General features: G+C 37.0%; 1 protein-coding gene across 7 annotated transcripts in view; it reads right to left on the reverse strand.

Annotated features, from left to right (window-relative positions):
• The window catches only part of TENM4 (teneurin transmembrane protein 4), a 1,252,272-nt gene that overhangs the window by 904,677 nt on the left and 328,283 nt on the right, over positions 1–19,312 (reverse strand). For all 7 annotated transcript variants that reach the window (XM_074216997.1, XM_074217000.1, XM_074216995.1 and 4 more), the window contains one exon: positions 18,663–18,772. In XM_074216997.1, the coding sequence (XP_074073098.1) occupies positions 18,663–18,672 (10 nt within the window). In that variant the 5' untranslated portion in view covers positions 18,673–18,772. The remainder of the gene's footprint in view (positions 1–18,662; positions 18,773–19,312) is intronic.

Below are 19,312 nucleotides of genomic sequence, written 5' to 3' on the forward strand. Positions count from 1 at the left end.
GACCTACACATGTCTTCTACAAATCTGCCCCCAAAATTCCTATTTAATTTCTTATGCTGAGCCATGATATATTGAAACTGTAATGGTGACAGTCACAATATAGAAGGCATAATTGCATAAATAAATAAGTACAAATCTATGAACAGCTTAGATGACTCAAACAGAAAGCATGAGAGAGAGAGAGAGACAGAGAGAGAGAGAGAGAGACAGACAGAGAGAGAGAGAGAGAGAGACAGAGACAGAGAGAGAGAGAGAGAGAGAGAGAGAGAGAGAGAGAGAGAGAGAGAGAGAGAGAGAGAGAGAGAGAGAGAGAGAGAGAGAGAGAGAGAGAGAGAGAGATACAAAGGGTTTGGTGAGATGGCAGGGGTAAGAGCATCACTGACCAGGATCAAGGATGGCTTCACAAAGAAAGAAGCATCCAAGAAGGACTCTAAAGGATAACTACAATTCAAGAGATAAAGATGAACAAGGAGGGCCTTCTAGGTACCAGAAATGACTTGAGCAATGTCAGAGATGGAAAAAGACAGGATATTTCTAGGAAAAAAAAATAAACCAGTTTTCTTTGCTATCCCAAAACTCCTTATAAGAGAGAATATTAGGGTTGGAGGAAAATATAAGCTGTTCAAAGGAGATGGGACTCTTATTGCAATGTTAGGGCTGTGACAACAACTGTTAGGGCTAACTGAGATCTTTGTGTATAGAATGCTAGAATTGGAAGGGGAATAGAAACAATAATGTTTGTGCAGGTGGGGTCCTTGGGATATGAAATTTTATAACAAAGAACATTTAGTATCTGAAAGAGACCCTGGAGACAATTGAGTTCAACCTCTCTCTATTTCAGATAAGGAAACTGAGGCTCAGTGAACCGAGGTCCAAATTAATAGAATGGATAGAAGTAGATCTGAGAATTCATTGAGATAAATAACTAAGGAGGATACTCCTCTAACAATATAGATCAGTACCTTCTATGACACTCATAGTTTTAGACAAGTGGCATCAAATTCAAATAGAAACCTGGGCCATGTAACTGTATATAAATATCCCTGTGGGCCTGTGTATTGATTTAGAAAATCACACATTAACATTATCTAAATAAATTTTCATATCTCTCTCACACACACATACATGCACATATATCTATTTATCTCTTCATCTATTCATTCATCATCCATTTATTTGTTCATTTATTTATTTATTATATTTATTAAACATTTCCCAATTATATTTTATTTTGCTTCAGACAGCATGCTGTCTGTTTGACATGTCTGGCTTAGAAAATTATTCATAGGGAACTTGCCCATGATCAGTAACTTTATGGATCAGACTTGGGCCAAAGTTCAAGGTAAGGTCTCCATCCATATACTATGCCATGCTGTCTCTTTGTGTTGCCCTTGATGTCCCAGGTTACATAGTAAGTCAATGCAGGGCTATGCCCAAAACTTTAATTTCCTAACTCTTAGCCCATTGTCTCCTTTCCTACTCTGCTAAAGTGATTATTTGCAATATGGAGAATGCAAATGTTCCACAAATGAAGAACATACCTGCACACTAAATTCAGAAAGTAATTTTTCTTCAGGAAGCCTTCATGGCCCCCGCTAATGTGATTTGCTAGTGAAGGCTGGGAGGTTTGGCAGAACTCTTAGTAGCAGACCCAGTGGTGGAAGCAAGGTGAGAAGATGGAGATGTTCAAAGAACATTCATAGCCAAAGTAAAATATAGGAGTGGATAGTGAGACTGAAGGACTCCCAGTTAAAAGGAATAAAATGGTCCTGTACAAAAAATGAAATGTGGCTATTATTGTACTCAGTTGGCAAATAAGTCTTTTTTTTTTTTTTTTGGTAATGTACAATTCCAACTATCCAAGACTAGAAGTAATTGCTTTGAATCACCAATGGTCTTCAAGCAGAGATGGGAGAGCCTTTTAGTGTTTGTTGTGAAGATGGTAAGGGGATTCCTGTTCAGGTATGTTTCTTCTAACTCCCTTTCCTCTGTGTTTTTCATTATATGATAGGTCTTGGTGCAATACTTGCATTCCATCTGTCATTCCTCTCTTCCTAGGGTAGCCACCCACTCCCTTCACCAGTCATGCATGTTATGGGGGATGTCTTTATACTACTTTTCACATGCTATTTGTTATTGCTAAAGTACTGCCAAGTACTTAACCCCTCCCCCAATGTCTATTCATTGCTCTCTGGGTCACCTACAATTTTGTTCTTTTGGAGATAGTAATATTTCATGATTTGTAGTCTAATATAATTGGCAAAATATTAGTCTAAAAACGAGACTTGCAATACACACAAATATGGTATACAGACCTATACTCAAAAATTAGGAATCTAAAAATAATAATACACCTGGTTTTCTCAGCTTCCTAGACATTAATTGCCCCCCCCCAAATAGCTTGGATTATTAATAGCATAGTTGAATGAAGAAGTTGGAAATGTCATCCTTATTCCCTTCCTTTTCATCTGCATGAAGATCATGGAATTTTGAAATGTTTAGTTCCTCTTGGGTGAGATTTTCTAATTCTCCTTTCCAGAAAGTCTTAACTATTAAAATATGTTGTCAGTTTATTTTAATGGAGGCAGGAAACATGATCTAGTAAAAGGTACATTTAAATTTTAAGTCTAAAGACTTCAGTTAATATCTAACTTTAGCCAGTTACAAGCTATATGATCTTGGATGTATTTCCTCTTTCTTGACCTCAGTTTCCTACATTACAAAATAAGGGCAACTAAATTAAGTAGTCTTTAAAGTTTCTTACAAATCTAACCTTTTGATTCTCTAAGATTCTATTTCCAAATATAATTCCATTCCACTAAAACAACAACAACACCTCTCTTTATTGTAGCTGGAATAGTGTCACAGAATTATAGAGAAAATTTTAAACTAGAAGGGACCTTGGGGCAATTTCTTAACTTTGGAAGTGGTATTTTCTCCCAATAGATGATCAGTCAGTCTCTATTTGTGCATAGAAAAGGGGAGATCACTACTTATCAAGGTACCCTCTTAGATTGTTAGAAAACTCCTTACTGAATCAGAGACACTTAAAATGTTTCACCTGGAAGAATCCTTTAAATTAATCATTCCCTGTTTTGCCCCTCCACCTGATCGAATAAGAAACTTAGACACAGAGATGTTAAGTGATTTTCCCAAGGTCATCTGTCTTACAAAGGTGTTGACACTAGGGCTGCAAAGTCTTTATATCATATCCTACTTTTTCTGTCACTCAAAATAAAGCAATATTTCACTTTTTCAATATGGTCTCATGCTAGTCTAACATAAATTGACTTGGAGTTTTGAAAGTTCTTTCAGAGGGTTCAAAGCTATTGACAAAAAGAAAAGCCCTACCTGTACAAAATTATTCCACTTAGCATTATTTGGAACCTGCAAAGGGCAAAAAAAAACAAACAAGCATATGCCCAATGATTGGGAAATTGCTGAATAAATTGCCATATATCAACACACTGGAACATAACTGTCATCATCAGGAACAATGAACACAATTCAAAAAGGCAGAAAACTGTCTTTGAATACATATGGAATGAACAAAGCAAAAAAAAAAAAGCAATTACTCCAATGGATTTGTGATTTTTCAATGCGACTATTTCTTCCAAAGCTACATGTTGCAACCCATACTTGTCTGCTCAATTTGAGCAACTCTTTTTTTTTTTTTAGATTTTTCAAGGTAATGGGGTTAAGTAGCTTGCCCAGGGCCACACAGCTAGGTAATTATTAAGTGTCTGAGGCCAGATTTGAACTCAGGTACTCCTTACTCCAAGGCTGGTACTGTATCCACTGCACCACCTAGCCAATGCAAGCAACTCTTGTTGTATGTCCTCCTCCAAATCTGCTACACAGGATCTATCAAATATGGCCTTCCTCAGGTTCATTGAATATTTTGTGGATCCTAATGGAAAGAGTGGGTAGTCAGTCTATTGGTTATCTCTCAGTTTCATTGTGTGACTGCCCCATATTTTTTTTTTGGCTTATACATTTTTTTGCACCATCCTTTATGTTATCTTTTTATGTAATTCCTGTCTGGCAATGTGTTGCAGCCTACTCATAGTGACTATGTGGCCCTTCCCTTCCTTGCTCTTTGGGTTCTGCAAAGGAAGAAGTTTACTTAAAACATAATGGACAATGTTGGTACTAACTTAAAAAGCACAGTTCCCTATTTCTTTTTATCAAATGGAAAACTATTCAAGTGTAAGGTTGCAAGTACTACCATTTGGAATCATTCTTTTATGTGGTTTTACTAAAATATTTTGGAGAATTGTAGTTTATAGGGGATTCAACTGTGACTGTGCTTAGAGGGCTAGACTATCTGATGTGTCAAAACAAAATATATCATTAAAATAAAAAGCATATATAATAATTTTTAAAATATGAAAGCACTTTCAAATATGATCATCTATAGCCAAACTTGTGACTCCTACTTGGATAGAGGCCACTAGAAAAAATGGAAAGAGAGAGTACTGGTTGGTTCAAAGGATTCAATTCTTTGAAGTAATTCAAAAGCAAAGTGGGACAAATGAATAGAATGTACTTCTGGATGTTATTTGTATAACCAGATGTTAATTTTGGCAAGACACGATTATAAAGGACCTGGATAAGGCCCCCTAATGTTGCGGTGTGTTAAATCCAGTTTATTCTGAGAAATAAAAGGACCGATAATCACAGAAACAAAGAATCTCCATTACAGAAGAGACTTTAAACTATAGAATATTAAATAGAGAACATAGAATATTAGAGCTGGAAAGTCTTTAGAAAATAAGGAGAACATGGTATGGGGCATGCCACAGTTGAGATAAGGAGATAAAGTATCAGGGCTGTCAGAGATCCAAGAGAGCATTTAATTCACCAATCTCATATTATAAGTGAGGAAGTCAGATTTGGGAAGTGACTTGCTCAAGGTCACATTTAAGAGTGAAGTTTAGATCTATGTCTCTAACTCCCAACCCAATTCTCTTTCTACTATACCTACTTCTTTTAAGTGACAACTAACACATAGCTGCAGATATTTTTTAAAAGAGCAGCATGAAACACTCTACCTCCAAGTAAGAAGTGGTGAAATGAAGAGTCAGGAAGGGGCCTGGAGTCAGGAAGGCCTAAGTTCAAATCTGGTCTCAGATACTTACTAGCTGTGTGATACTGAGCAAGTAATTTAACTTTTTACCTCAGTTTTCTCATCTGGAAAATGTGCTGGAGAATGAAATGGCAAATCACTCCAATATCTTTGTCAAAAAATTCCTAAATGGAGTCATGAAGAGTTGGGGCATGTCTGAAATGATGAACAACAACAACACAAAGAAGCTGGTCACTGAAATGATGAAACCACTTAAAATTTATGCTGAGTCCTAAACTTGCAAACTAGAACCCGTTAATTAAACATTCACAATGCAGTTCAACATTTATTGAGCACTTATTATGTTAAATCTATGAACTTGGCACTGAGGGTCTTCAAGGATGAATAGAAAGTGATTCCTGCTCTCAAACAACTCAGCTTCATAGTTTGAATGTCAAACAAGACAGATACAAACCAAGTGTTCAAGAGGCCTTCATGGGGAGAAGGAAAGGTGAAAGTGTGCAATTCGGTTTGGGCAAAACATACAAAAAAAAATTATCCATTTCATCTAGGCAGGTGAGATTGATAGGAATAGGTTAATATACTGAGAAAAGGTAGGAAAGAAGGATTATAAGTATGTTCAGTAGAGTACCAAATGTATGGAGATGAAAAGACATGGGAAGCATTGAATGGATGGAGATGGTTTGGGGAGGGGAAGGGATATAAATGGGGAAATGCAGATATGGTGGGAGAAATGGGGTAAAGGCAGCTACTTGTTCAAGATTTTGAAAAGTTAATTCCAATTTCATGTCTGGGTCTGCCAACTGGCCCCTTAGGTAACTTCTAACTTCAAGAATCTATGTGCTTATGACTGTGAATGGCAATGAAATGATGAGTCTGGACCTTATTCTACATGCAAAGGGCAAGTCTAGAAAATTACTGAAAGTTTTGCAGAAGGCAGATTGAGAAGATGGCAGAATGAAGCAGAAGGGTAAGATAGTCATTGTTATTTGAATATGCCAGTTTACCAGAAGTTGCCTCAGACATAGTCTGGAGGACCATTAGAAGGAAGTGATGAGTGATGTTTGTCCTTCATTCTTGAAGAAGACCATGACATCAGGGAAGTGATATTATAACAAGCACCTGAACTGGATTTGAATAAGGGAGGGCTATGCCAAGTCACCAGCCTTATTTTCTCCTCCAGTCATCTGGATCCAATGGCCAGATATGGTTCAGGAAGACTGGAGATGACACTGGACGAGAGGCAATCAGATTAAATGACTTGCCCAAGGTCACATAACTAGTAAGTGTCAACTCTCATCCTCTTGACTCTATGACTCTAAGCTCTATCCACAGCACCACCTAGCTGCCCTATTGTTCAGGATAAGACAAGACTGGTCTGAAACCTTTAGCTATGAACATCTTGGAGCAGTTAGTTGGTAGCAGAAAGCAGGGCATCCACTCTGTTCTTCTAGACAGGCATATAGACAGACAAAGATAGATAGATAGATAGATAGATAGATAGATAGATAGATAGATAGATAGATAGATAGATAGATGATGGATGAACAGATGGATGGATGGAACATTTATTAAGAGACTAAGGAGAATTTATTAAGGGAAACATTTTGCTAAGTACCGAAGACATAAAAAAGAACAGGTAATATAAGTCTCTTCTGTCAAGAAGATCACATTCTAATAGGAAAATACAAAACTTAAAGTGAAAGATAGAAAAAAAAGGAAGGAGAATATATAGAGATATGATATAGAGATGTCCAGCCAGTGATAAGGAGGTCTGGTTCTAGATAAAAATAAAGCCGTGGACCCAGGGGCATAGTCCAAAGGTTTGGTAGATAGAAATGAGGAAGATGTCTGGGATGTAGATGACATTATGTGGAAATGGCTATGAAGTAAATTGGAGACATAAATATAATATAGTAATGATTGTATATATATATATATAAAACCAAACATCAAAATAACAAAATATAACATGACATGACATGACATAGCATAGGCATGATCCAGCATAACAAACAGGCCATGATATAATTTAGAGGTGGCATTAAAGAGTAAATAGACAACTATTTTGGAGTCAAGAAGTCCTGTGTTCAAGTCTCTTCTCATACCTTTTTGCATTGAATCCCCAATTCTTAGCACAGTGTCTGGAATATGTGAGGTTTTTATGGAATATGTGGTAAATAAAGTCAGCTATTTATATTGCCTTGTGATGATGGACAAGTCATTTGACCCTCAAATTGAAAATGGTTTGCTTATCTCCAAGGTAGAGCAAGTTTCCATACTAAGGAGCTCTGGCAAAAAAAGGATAGAGCACTAGACTTGGGGGGTCGTCAAGAAGACTTGGGTTCGAATCCTGCCTTTGATATTTACTAATTCTATAATGATCCCTTCCCACCCCCTCTGCCTCAAGTTCTTCATCTGTAAAATAAGTGAATCTTATTCATGGCCTCAAAGGTTTCCCTCCAGTTGTAAAAAAGAAGATTCCGTGATTCTGTATGATTCCAGCCAAACCATGCTGCTCATCCTTCCTGGATGTGATGGCCTCTGAGGTGTCTTGAGCTATAGTCTTATTTCATAATGAGACATTGAAGGACATGCTAGTGGAGAATCTATTATTAATAATATGTTGTTGTAACTAAGCCATACAAGAGGGAAAAGCAGCTCTGGACTACACATGAAGAGAAGGGTTTAGCTTGTCCTGCTTCAGTCCAATCTGCCTGCAATATATATGGAGGTATTCACAATTAACAGACGGGAGGCTGCTGTCTGATTAGGCAGGCTTTGGTAATTGAATCCACCAAGGATAATGATGCTGACCTTCCCATTTGGAAATAAACTAGGCATTCAGATTGTAAGTGGCTTTGTGTTAATTGTAATCGCACATGGATGGTGGGTGCATGCAGTGGGACTGCTGGGAGGGCAAAAGATAGGTAAATAATGATCACGTTAGAATACTTTAAAAAGAGCAATGATAGTGGCAATGCTTATGACAATATTATTCAGACAGGGAAGACTCAAGGATGTCACTTCTGGAAGTGGTAGCTGAATAATGGACAAACTCTATACTGGCATTCCAGATCTGCCCAGAATCTGGTGCCACCCTACTTATTAAACATTATTTGGTGTTCTGCTATTTGCTACCAATGTTACAACCAAAGTCAATTCAAGTCAAGAAATATTTATGAAGCACTACTAGGGGTTAGGCACTATGTTAAGATCATGGTGGAGGTTGAATACAAAGAAAACACAAAAACAAATCCTCATGTTAAAGAAAATCAGAGTTTCTAATAGAGGAGACAACATGCCAACAGCTATATACGAACAACATATACAGGGTGTCCCAATGTCTTATTACAATTTTAACCTTGTGTACTTTAAAAGATGCTTGAAAGGGGCGGCTAGGTAGCACAGTGGATAGAGCACCGGCTCTGGAGTCAGGAGTACCTGAGTTCAAATTCGACCTCAGACACTTAATAATTACCTAGCTGTGTGGCCTTGGGTAAGCCATTTAACCCCAATGCCTTGCAAAAAAAAACAAAACAACAAACTAAAAAAAAAAAAGATGCTTGAAGAAAATTTGAAAGAAGCCAGGGAAACCAGATCACAGAAAACAAGGGTGGGTGAGAGAATTCCAAGCATGTAGAGCACTCAGTGAAAATTTCTAGTCAGGAAATGGGGTATCTTATAAAAGGAAAAATGGGGAGGCCAGGGTCTTCAATCCAGTGTCATTGAAGCAAAAAGATGGAAAGGGGCATGTTTTGAAGGCTTTTAGGAGTTTGAATAGAGGGTTAGTTAATTTGACCTTTGAGGTAACCAATTGAGTTTACTGAGCAGGGGGGAATGACATGGTCAGACCTACACTCTGGTACTAAATGGAAGATGGATTAGGGTGGGGAAAGATTGGAGCAGGGAGACCAACTGCAGACCATTATAATAGTCCAGAGGTGAAGCATTGAGGGTCTACACCAGACCAGAGCAGTGTCACAGGAGAGAAGACGCATACAGGAGATGTCATGAAAGTAGTCAACAGGAGCAGGTAACAGATTGAATATAGAGTGTAAGATAGAACAAGGAGGGGCAGCTGGGTGGTGAAGTGGATAGCACACCAGCCCTGGAGTCAGGAGCACCTAAATTCAAATCTGGTCTCAGACACTTAATAATTGCCTGTGTGACCTAGGGCAGGTCATTGAACCCCATTGCTTTAAATAAATAAAATTTTAAAAAGATAGAATGAGGAGATGAGGAAGACATCTAGGGGGTCAGCCTGAGGGAATGTGAGGATGTCTTTGACTGCAATAGGAAAGTTCAGAAGAAGGAAGGGTTGATGAGGGTAAAATGAGTAGTTTGCAATATGTTGAATTTGAGATGTCTACAGATCATCAGTTCAAGTATCTAGTAGGCAGTTACTGATACTAGCTTAAAGATCAGGATATTTTTTAGGGATAGATAAGAGAGCTGAGAGTCATTGTTAATAACTGAATGTAGGTGACTTGATGAAGTCACCAAGCAAAATAGTAGAAGGAGAAGAGAAGAAGGTCTGGGACAGAAATACTCCTTATTTGCCACTTTGGGCAAAACTTAGGTTTGCAAGAGTGTTCCTCATATGCTTTATCTTGTGAATTAGAATCATCCTAGAACAATGGAGAAAGAATTGAACTTGTGTTTAAATCCTCCATCAGATAAAAGTAGTATTTGATCCTGCTCAACTAAACTTCTTCATGCCTCAGTTCCCTCATCTGTAAAGTGAGAAAATTATATGTCATCTAAGAATGCCTTTTAAGCTCTGAATCCTCAATCTTCTGAATTCCAACTAAGGAAAGTCTTGTCAAATGCGATCTCTTCCTAGGTTCCTAACATCCTAGAATTAGAAAACACCTTGAGGGTAATCCAGTTTTCTAGTCCAAGAAACATTATTAAAATTCAACCTTATTAAAATTTGCATCATATTTATACCTCTCCTAAATATTTCCTTATTATTTTCTTATTGTTCTGAGTAGTTGGCATAACCCTATTATAGTCAACATATTACATGAGAACAATGGCTATCTTTTGTATTTTGAAATTTAATTTTAATTTTTAATTTTAGGATCTGAAACTCAATTTCTGGTTCCAAATTCACTCACTGATTAGCCATAAGGAAATCATTGAAAATCTTTGAGCCTCAGTTTTCTCATCTTTAAAAATAGAGATATTAACACATGATACTACATTGTAGAGTTATTAGGAAAGATTATTTGTAAACTGTAAAAACTCCTTACAATATGAGTTGTGATTTTTTTATACTCTACTTTGAAGAGTGCTCTGAAAACAGTTGATGCCTATTAAATGTTTATTTAATTCAATGGGACACATATATAATCCTAAATACTAAAATATGATGAGTGATCAATGGACATCTTTGTAATTCTGAGGTTTGCACAATGCTTTTTACATCAATATCTCGCATGATCCTCACAACAATCATGCAATGCAGGTGTAAATATTATTATCCTTGTTTTATAGAGGAGAAAACTGAAGGTCAAGAACTAAGTGACTGATTCGAGGTCCCAACATGTAAGGGTCAGATGCAGAATGTGAATCCATCTCTTCTTGGTTCCAAGTCCAATCTTCTATTAATTATAGAGGAAACCAGAGTTCATTTAGTCTAATCTCAAAAGTCATTTTATAAATAAGAAAATTGTGGCCCAGGAAAGAGAAATTACCTAAATCTAACGTCATACTACAAAAGAAAAGCAGAACTATGACTAGAACCCATGCTTCTCTACTCCCTGCTTCATGACAAATCTAATTTCATTTCACTGTCAGATTTTGTGGCCGGGATCAAAAGAATTTCTATTTTGACTAATGTGCTAGGCATTCTTAACCTGGGTCTATGAATTAAATTTTTTGATAATTGTATTTCAACATAATTGGTTTATTTTGTAATTCTACGTATTTTATTTCATGCATCAATAAGCATTATTTTGAGAAGTATCCATTGGCTTTGTCAGACTGCCAAAGGGGTCTATGTCACAAAAAATAAAATAAAATAAAATAAAAAATCAATATCCCCTGAACTAGAAAGAGACTCTGCTATGTCATCATAGCAAATAACTTAACTTTCCTCTTCTTGGTAATAAAGCCAACTTTGGCATTTTAGCAGAATTACTTTAGAGAGCTTTTTGTTGGTGTTGTTATTGTTACTGCTGCTTTATTTTTAACTTTATTTTGCTTTTTGTTTTATTTTGCTTTACTTTCACTGAGCTGCCCAAAGTACACTGTGTTCTGTTCCTCTTTGTAATCCCAGAATATCCCCTTGGGTCTGGAGGTAGCCAGGTAGTGAATTATTATCTTTGTTTTATAGATGAAATCAGGTCCTTCCCTACAAGGGTTTTATCCAGCCACAATTTCCTCCCAGCTTTGTGATAAGGAGCACGTGAGATTGACATCTAAATGAACCATTGTCTCCTTGCTCTGCTCTGCACAATGCTCAGGTCCCTTGTGGCTTCTCTCACATCCACTTGTACTTTTACAGGAATCTTTGACCTGAGTTGGATTTTTAAGACCACCAACCTTTCGTGTGTTTGAGTAGTAGGACTAAGTAGGATCTTTGAGCATTGAATGTCAAGGCTGGGAGGGATCTTTAGATTAGGGACTCTTAGGTTGTCAGAAATGGAGTATTAGGGCAGGAAGGGAGCTTAGAACACACTATTAATACAAAATTCTAGAGCTGGAAGGGACCTTAGGGACACAGACTGTTAGAACACAGAATATTTAGGCAGCAAAGGGTTTAGACACCATTTGATCTAATCTCTCCATTTTGTAGAAATGGAGAAAGCGTAATGATGATGATGATGATGATGATGTTTGCCCATTGTACTTGAAGACGATCATGACATCAAGTTGGTGATGCGATTACATGCACCTGCATTGGATCTGAGTGAGGGGGCTGTGCTAAGTCACCAGCATAATTTTCTCCTCCAGAGCCATCTGGGTCCAGGGGTCATATGTGAATCAGGACAACTGAAGATGGCCCTGGATATGAGGCAGTGTGGATTAGAAGAAATGGAAACAGAGAAGTCAAGTGACTTGTCTAAGGTCACAAAGCAAACTATTGACTGAGATTTGTCAAATTATTTTTAAAGCACCTATTATTTTCCAGGTTCTATTCTAAGTCCTGGGGAATACTGAGAAAAGTGGAAAAAAATCCCTTCTCTCAAAAATCTTAATGTCTAAGCATTCAGATTTCTTCAACCCCCCTTCACTAAATATTTCCTAGGTGGAAGGCATTCCAAGATGAAAATCATCCCTACTCTTATAGGCTTATAGGTCACTGTTCTAGTGCTCTTTCTACAATATCATATTATTTCATCCTTAAATGTATTTCTGCTCCACTTATCACCATTCACCCTTACCATCAGTATTCTCTCTTTGGGGAAACTTATCTCATTGCATTTTTAAAATCTCTTTTTAACACTGAACATCCTTCATGCTGTCTGAACCATCCTTCAGTTTAGTAATAATACCTTTGAATTTCATGTCTGCCCTCTTCACCTCATCTTCCTAATCTCTGTTTAAAGCATTAAACAAGGGGCTGAGCAGTGGGAGCATGAGTCTTCCCATTGGCAGGCTGCAATGGCTGGTGACAAGCACACCACTGAGCTGAGAGAGGCAGGAGAATGATTGAGAGAAACAGTGTTAGAATTCACACAGGGAAATGAGCACGGAACTACAATTCAATTTGTTATCCATTGGGTGAATATGATAAAAATGGGGCCTAATGGAGGCCATAGCCTTCCACCTATGAGTCATTGGATGGATTTCTGATTGTATAAATTTGTGGGGCTTAAAGGTCACTGACTGGAAGTATATGCTTAAAACCTCCGTCTATGTATCTTTATGACAGCTTGCCTGTTTAATGATGAGATCGCCTGCAAGGAGCACTTGGATCTCAGCCGCAACTGGCGGCTCTACCACTGTTATACTGGGCTACAAAGGCTTTCTCACAGTGGCTAAGAAGGCTCCTCATTCACACCAGAAAGGTGGTTATTCTTTGCCTCTTTGCCTCATCTATTTCTTACCTAGCTTTAATCATAGAATGGGCGTTGCCTTAGTCAAAAGCAGAGCTGTTAAAGACTAACTTAAAAGGTCAAGGTCTCCCACTGCATCCAGGACCATCTCCAGTCACCCTGTTCCATATCTGACCACTGGACCCGGATGGCTCTGGAGGATAAAGAGAGGCTGATGGGTTAGCATGCCCCCCCCTCACTCAGATCCAGTTCATGTGCTTGCTTGGCATCATCTCCCCGATGCCATATTCATCTTCCAGAAAGAAGGATAAACACCATCCACTTCTCTGTCTGCTTCAACAGAAATTGGGTCTGGGAGTCCAGAGGCCAAGTGGTCAGTCTAGCTCTGCAAAGACCTTTGGTCAGTTATTTCATTAACCCAGGTTTCATTTTCTTTATGTATGTCAAATGAATATCTTTGATTAGATGATCCCTAATGTCACTTTCAATTCTAATAATATATGAATCCCTACTCTACGATCTAAGTTCCCTCACAGATCTGACATCTCTTCTGTGCTCTAACATTCTAAACTTAGTAACATTCTTTGTTCTGTTTGATGGTTCTTTTTAGCTCAAATTCTCTATGTTTCAATATCCTTCTCTTGGTGTAGTTATATCTACCATTCTGATTTTATATGGTGAAGAAATGTGCTAAACTGAATCATATAACAGTCAGTTGTTGGCATTATAAGCAATAAGGATAAAGTGCTAAATGCTAGAAAAGGAATTTTAATTTTGACTTTAGCTTAGTTTTGTGACCACATACAAGTGCCCTCTCAAGGCCTTAGTTTTCTCATGTATAAAATGGGGATAATGAAACCTACTATATTGTCTATCTATTAGTTAAGTTCAAATGAAATGAGACATTGTATCTTAATGTACTATATAATATATGATTACTATCATACCTGACATTCCTATAACTGTTATGTTTCAGTCACTGAGTTAAACATTTTACAATTATTATCTCATTTGATCATCCCAATAATTTGCAAGGTAGGTATTATTATTATCCCTATTTTACAGATGAGAAAACTGAGACGACAGGGATTAAGTGACTTACCCAGGGACATGCAGTTAGGAAGTAGTTCAAACCAGATTTGAACTCAGAGTTTTCTGATTCAAGGACCAGTTTTTTATCTACTGGACCACTTAGCTGCAATATATAAGTACTTTAGCCCTAAAGATGAAGAACTAAATATCAGAAAAGGAAGAGAGGTTGAAATCTTGACTCTGACACTAGCTTAACTGTGTGACTACTGACAGGTGATTTTTATCACTGAGGTCCTCAACTTTTCTCTTTTATAAAATGGAAATAACAAAGTCTATAGTAGCTGCCTACCTTTTTGACGTGCAGATGAAATAATGCATATAAAATACTTCACATATCTTAATGCAATCTTAAAATTGTAAGTTATTAGTAGTAGTATTATTGCTATTAATAAGTAATAAACAAATACAACTTCAAACACTGCAGTCTAGCCTTAGATTGCTTGGAAAAACTGGTGGATCCACATCAAGCTCCACCTTCTCCAGGGAGCCTTTCATGATAACCTCAGCCCACATTGATCTCTACTTCCTTGATACTCCTATGACCCTGGTTGTCAGTAGCACATAAAATCACTTGTTTCTTGAGAGCAAAGGGATTATTTTCTATTTTTCCTGTATTCCATAATATAGCCCTGAGCACATTTTAAAGATTCAAAAAAAATTCCTCTTAGTTGATCAGTCTGGAGCTCCCTACAGTCCCTAGTCACTGGTTCACATATACTGGAAGTTCAATAAAACTACCGACCCTATGGAACAAATGTCAATGCCTATCCTTATCAGAGCTCCATGAGCAAAAAGTCTTTCTTCTGGGACCTGGGTTTAAGAAAAAAAATTCTGCCTCTTGAATGTACCTCGATAATGTGCTAAGTTTTGTGATAGTAAAGAGATAATACTGTATAGTAGTAGATAGGACAATAACTGGAAGTCAAGAAGGTCTGTGATCAAATCGTCAGACACTGACTGTGTGATCTTGGCTCACTTAATTTATTTGTGCTTCGATTTCTTCATCTATAAAATGGGGTTTGGTCACCATCACCGTAAAGGTCCCTTTCAGCTTTAAATCTATGATACTGTGACATTTTTCATGTTCAAGGCTTTAATCAAACTAGACTTCTTTCAGTCCCCAATCTAACCTTGCACTGTCTTTTCTTTTTCTTGGGGCTTCTCCCCCCAATCCTTGTAATGAATTTCCACCTATCTCTCAGTGATTGTTGTAATCCTTCCCTTGCTTCAGGTTTAGTTCAACTACCTTGACCATCCCCTACCTGAGAGGGGTCTCCCTGTTTCATGTCACTCTGACCAAATAAAATCAAATAACAGAACTTCAGGGTTGGAAGAGACTTCTGTGTCCAGCCACCCCAAGTCATATCTGAACAGGAATTCCCTCAACAACACTCCTCAGTAAGACCATCATATATACAAAAATATTCATAGCAGCCCTGTTTGTGGTGGCAAAAAAATGGAAATTAAGTGAATGTCCTTCAAGTGGGGAATAGCTTAACAAACTCTGGTATATGTATGTGATGGAACACTATTTTGCTATTAGAAACCAGGAGGGATGGGAATTCAGGGAAGCCTGGAAGGATTTGCATGAACTGATGCTGAAAGAAATGAGCGGAAACAGAAGAACATTGTACATCCTAACAGCAACATGGGGGTGATGATCAACCTTAATGGACTTGCTCATTCTATCAGTGAAACAATCAGGGACAATTTGGGGCTATCTGCAATGGAGAATGCCATCTGTATCCAGAGAAAGACCAAAGACCAAAGACTATTACCTTAATTTAAAAAAATGTTATCTTATTATGTAATCTTGCTATCTCTTATATTTTATTTTTTTTCTTCTTAAGGATATGATTTATCTCTCAACACATTCAATTTAGATCAATGTATAGTGTGAAAACAATGAAAAGACTAACAGATTGCCTTCTGTGGGTGGGTGGGGGAGGGAAGCAAGATTAGGGGAAAAATTGTAAAATTAAAAATAAATATAATCTTTCATAAAAAATAAAAAATTAAAAATAAAAATAAAAATACTCCTGAAAAGTAACCATACCTCCTCCACTTAAAATTTCAGGCAAATGGGGGAACCAACTATTCCTATGCTATATACTTTCAATTATAAAGTGGGCCATGAAACTTTAGTTTCTGGTTCTAGTAGTTAGGAAGTTTTGGTTTTTCCTTTCATATCTCTTCCGTCCCTTAAATTATTATAGGTTGTGTCTAGTTTTTTTGCCCTTTAGGGCTGAACTGAACAAATCTAATTTTTCTTCCACTTAAGAGATCTTAAAAAAGTTCCTCCTGCCCCACTGGGCACCCAAGTGGTACAGTGGATAGAACACCAGCCCTTCCTGGAGTCAGGAAGACTCATCTTCATGAATCAAATCTGGTCTCAGATACATATTAGTTGAGAAATCCAAGGCAAGTCACTTAACTCTGTTTGCCTCAGTTTCCTCATCTGTAAAAGGAGCAGGAGAAGGAAATGGCAAACCACTTCTTTGCCAAGAAAACCCCAAATGGGGTCAGATATGATTGAAATGACTGAACAATAACAACCTACCCCAATTCTCTTCTCGAGGCTAAATAGCTTTAGTCCTTTCACAGCTGTTCCCCAAATGGCATTGGCATCTGGGTCCTTTAACATTCCCATTGCCTTTCTATTAGAGTATTCCTTATTGTCAATTTTTTTTTTGTCCAGACATATGATTTCATTGGTCTGGGCAAATTCTATTATGATTCTATAGTATATAACAGGCAGGATTGGTACTTGGATCTTCTTGATTTTAAGGTTAGCCTTTTAGTCAATAAAGAACAAATATACAAGTATTATTAAGCACATTATGCCCTAAGCATACTAGGAATATAAAAAAGGCAAAAGATAGCCCCTACTGTCAAGGAGTTCATGTCAAACAGAGGAGATGATGAGCCAATAATGTCAAAAGAAGATTTAGGCTGGTAAATTGAAGTTTAGATGTTCAGACATCTGGAAATCAATACTATAATTCAGATACCGTCTGCCCAAGGTAGATTACAGTAGAATTATTATTACCTTACTTCTGGATCCTAGGTCTTTATTAATCCCAGATTTTGTCTAGAGGCAGCCGGGTGGTTCAAGACTCAGATTCAGCCTGGGTCTGGAGTCAAGAAGACCATAGTTCATATCTAAACTCAGGTATTTATTAGTGTCACTTAGCCTTTGTCTGCCTCAGTTTCTTCAAATGTAAAATGGGGATAATAATAACCTCTATTTCCCAGGATTGTTGTGAGGATGAAGAAAATAATGAAGAAAATAATATCAAGAAAATACAATAAAACTTGTAGTTCTGCACTTGTGACATAGGTATTTAATCAATGCTTATTTCCTTCCTAATTATATTTTTAGCTAATATATATATTTATTTATACTACTGACTCATATTCATTTCAGAGACTGTTAAATATCTAGTTATTTTTCTCCAATTCTGATCTATGAAGTTGACTTTTTGATCCATACATAGGACTTTACATTTATGTCAATTGAATTATATCTTATTGCTTTAATCTGAAGATATATGTTAGAATCCTGACTCTAACTGAATTCAATTCAAGAAGCATATCTCTAGTGTCTACTGTGTCCCAGATCTTGTGTTAGGAAACACAAACAAAAATGAAAACAGTCATTTACTTCAAGAAGTTATATGTCACTGAGGGAACAACAAGTATAAGGACAAGAACTATCTATCTATCCACTTATCTCTATCTATCTCCTAACCTTTATTTATACATATATAAATATTTATGTATACATACATACACAGATACAAACACACATGTACATATATATATGTATATATGTGTATGTGTGTTTGTGTAGTAATGTCATTAATGGGGTAGGGAAAGAATGATCAAGGAAAGAACCAGACATCTTAGCTTCCACATCCATGTCATTTCTATGGATTTGACAAGCATGATATATAAGTTATTGATAAAAATGGTGAAGAGCAAGAATCCAAAGAAGTTTTCCTAACATACTCCATTCTTCCCTCCATGTAGACATAAAGAATCTTATTATTCCTTCTTACATTGCTAACTTTCTGACTTCCTATGTTTACTTGTTCTTAAATATATTAAATAAATGAATCCCTACTTTAGACTGTTATACTTTGAGGTCATCAGTTTGTGGTAAACCCTTACATCCACCCACTGTTTCTAAATGTCCAGACTCCTCACCTGATTACCCCAAACCCATACATAGTCACCCATGCCCCTAGAGAGTAGTGAGGACATTTTGAATGGAGGGAGTATATTTGTAATGAAATTCCTTTACTTCCAATATCTTTAGGGAGAATCACCATCATTGTCCTGCAGGAGTGATTTGCTCATGCTTGAGAACCACAGCAATCAAATCTCAAGATTTACAAATGCCACCAACTGGACTCTAGCCAATAAGGGCAAGAGACAATAAAAAAAAGCTTTATCAAAAGAAGACAAACCTTGCTCCATGACAGCGGATTCCAAAGAATTAGCAATGTCCTTGGGCTCTGCAGTCCTCTTCCCAATGCCATCTGACCGTGGTTTGTTTAGGAGTAGGTTTGGAGCCTTTCTGGAGAAAAAAGAGAATAAAAAGAATGTTTGAAAGTAGCAAAAGCAAGTCTTTCTTTTCTTTTTATCTCTCCCTGGTCAAGAAAACCACACACCACGGAGGAAACATGGTCTCACTATGGAAATGCTTCCATAATGAATAGCTCATTTATTCAATTAAACAAACACTTAATAAATGTGCTCTTTATTCTTATACAATAAACAAAATTGCAGAAGGGTGGGAGTAAGATAGCATGAATCTCGTCAAAGAAAAACATATATAAACAAGATAAAGAACTAGGTAGTAGTCCATCTTAATTCATTTATAGTAAAGAAGCATCTGATTTTGGACTCAGAAGACTCAAGTTCAAATCCCAGACCTTGCCAATTACTCTAGGTAAATTATTTAATCTCCTTGAACCTCAGTTTCTTCATGAATAAAATGGGGATCATATTATTTGCACATTCATCACATTTTGTTAACTTGATTTATAACTGTGAGCCATGATAATTATGCTAGTAGAAGCAATAATTTTGTGTGACAGTAGGAAAATCACTTAAT

The sequence above is a fragment of the Macrotis lagotis genome, chromosome 1 (assembly GCF_037893015.1).
Source record: "Macrotis lagotis isolate mMagLag1 chromosome 1, bilby.v1.9.chrom.fasta, whole genome shotgun sequence".
Taxonomy (NCBI): Eukaryota; Metazoa; Chordata; class Mammalia; order Peramelemorphia; family Peramelidae; genus Macrotis; species Macrotis lagotis.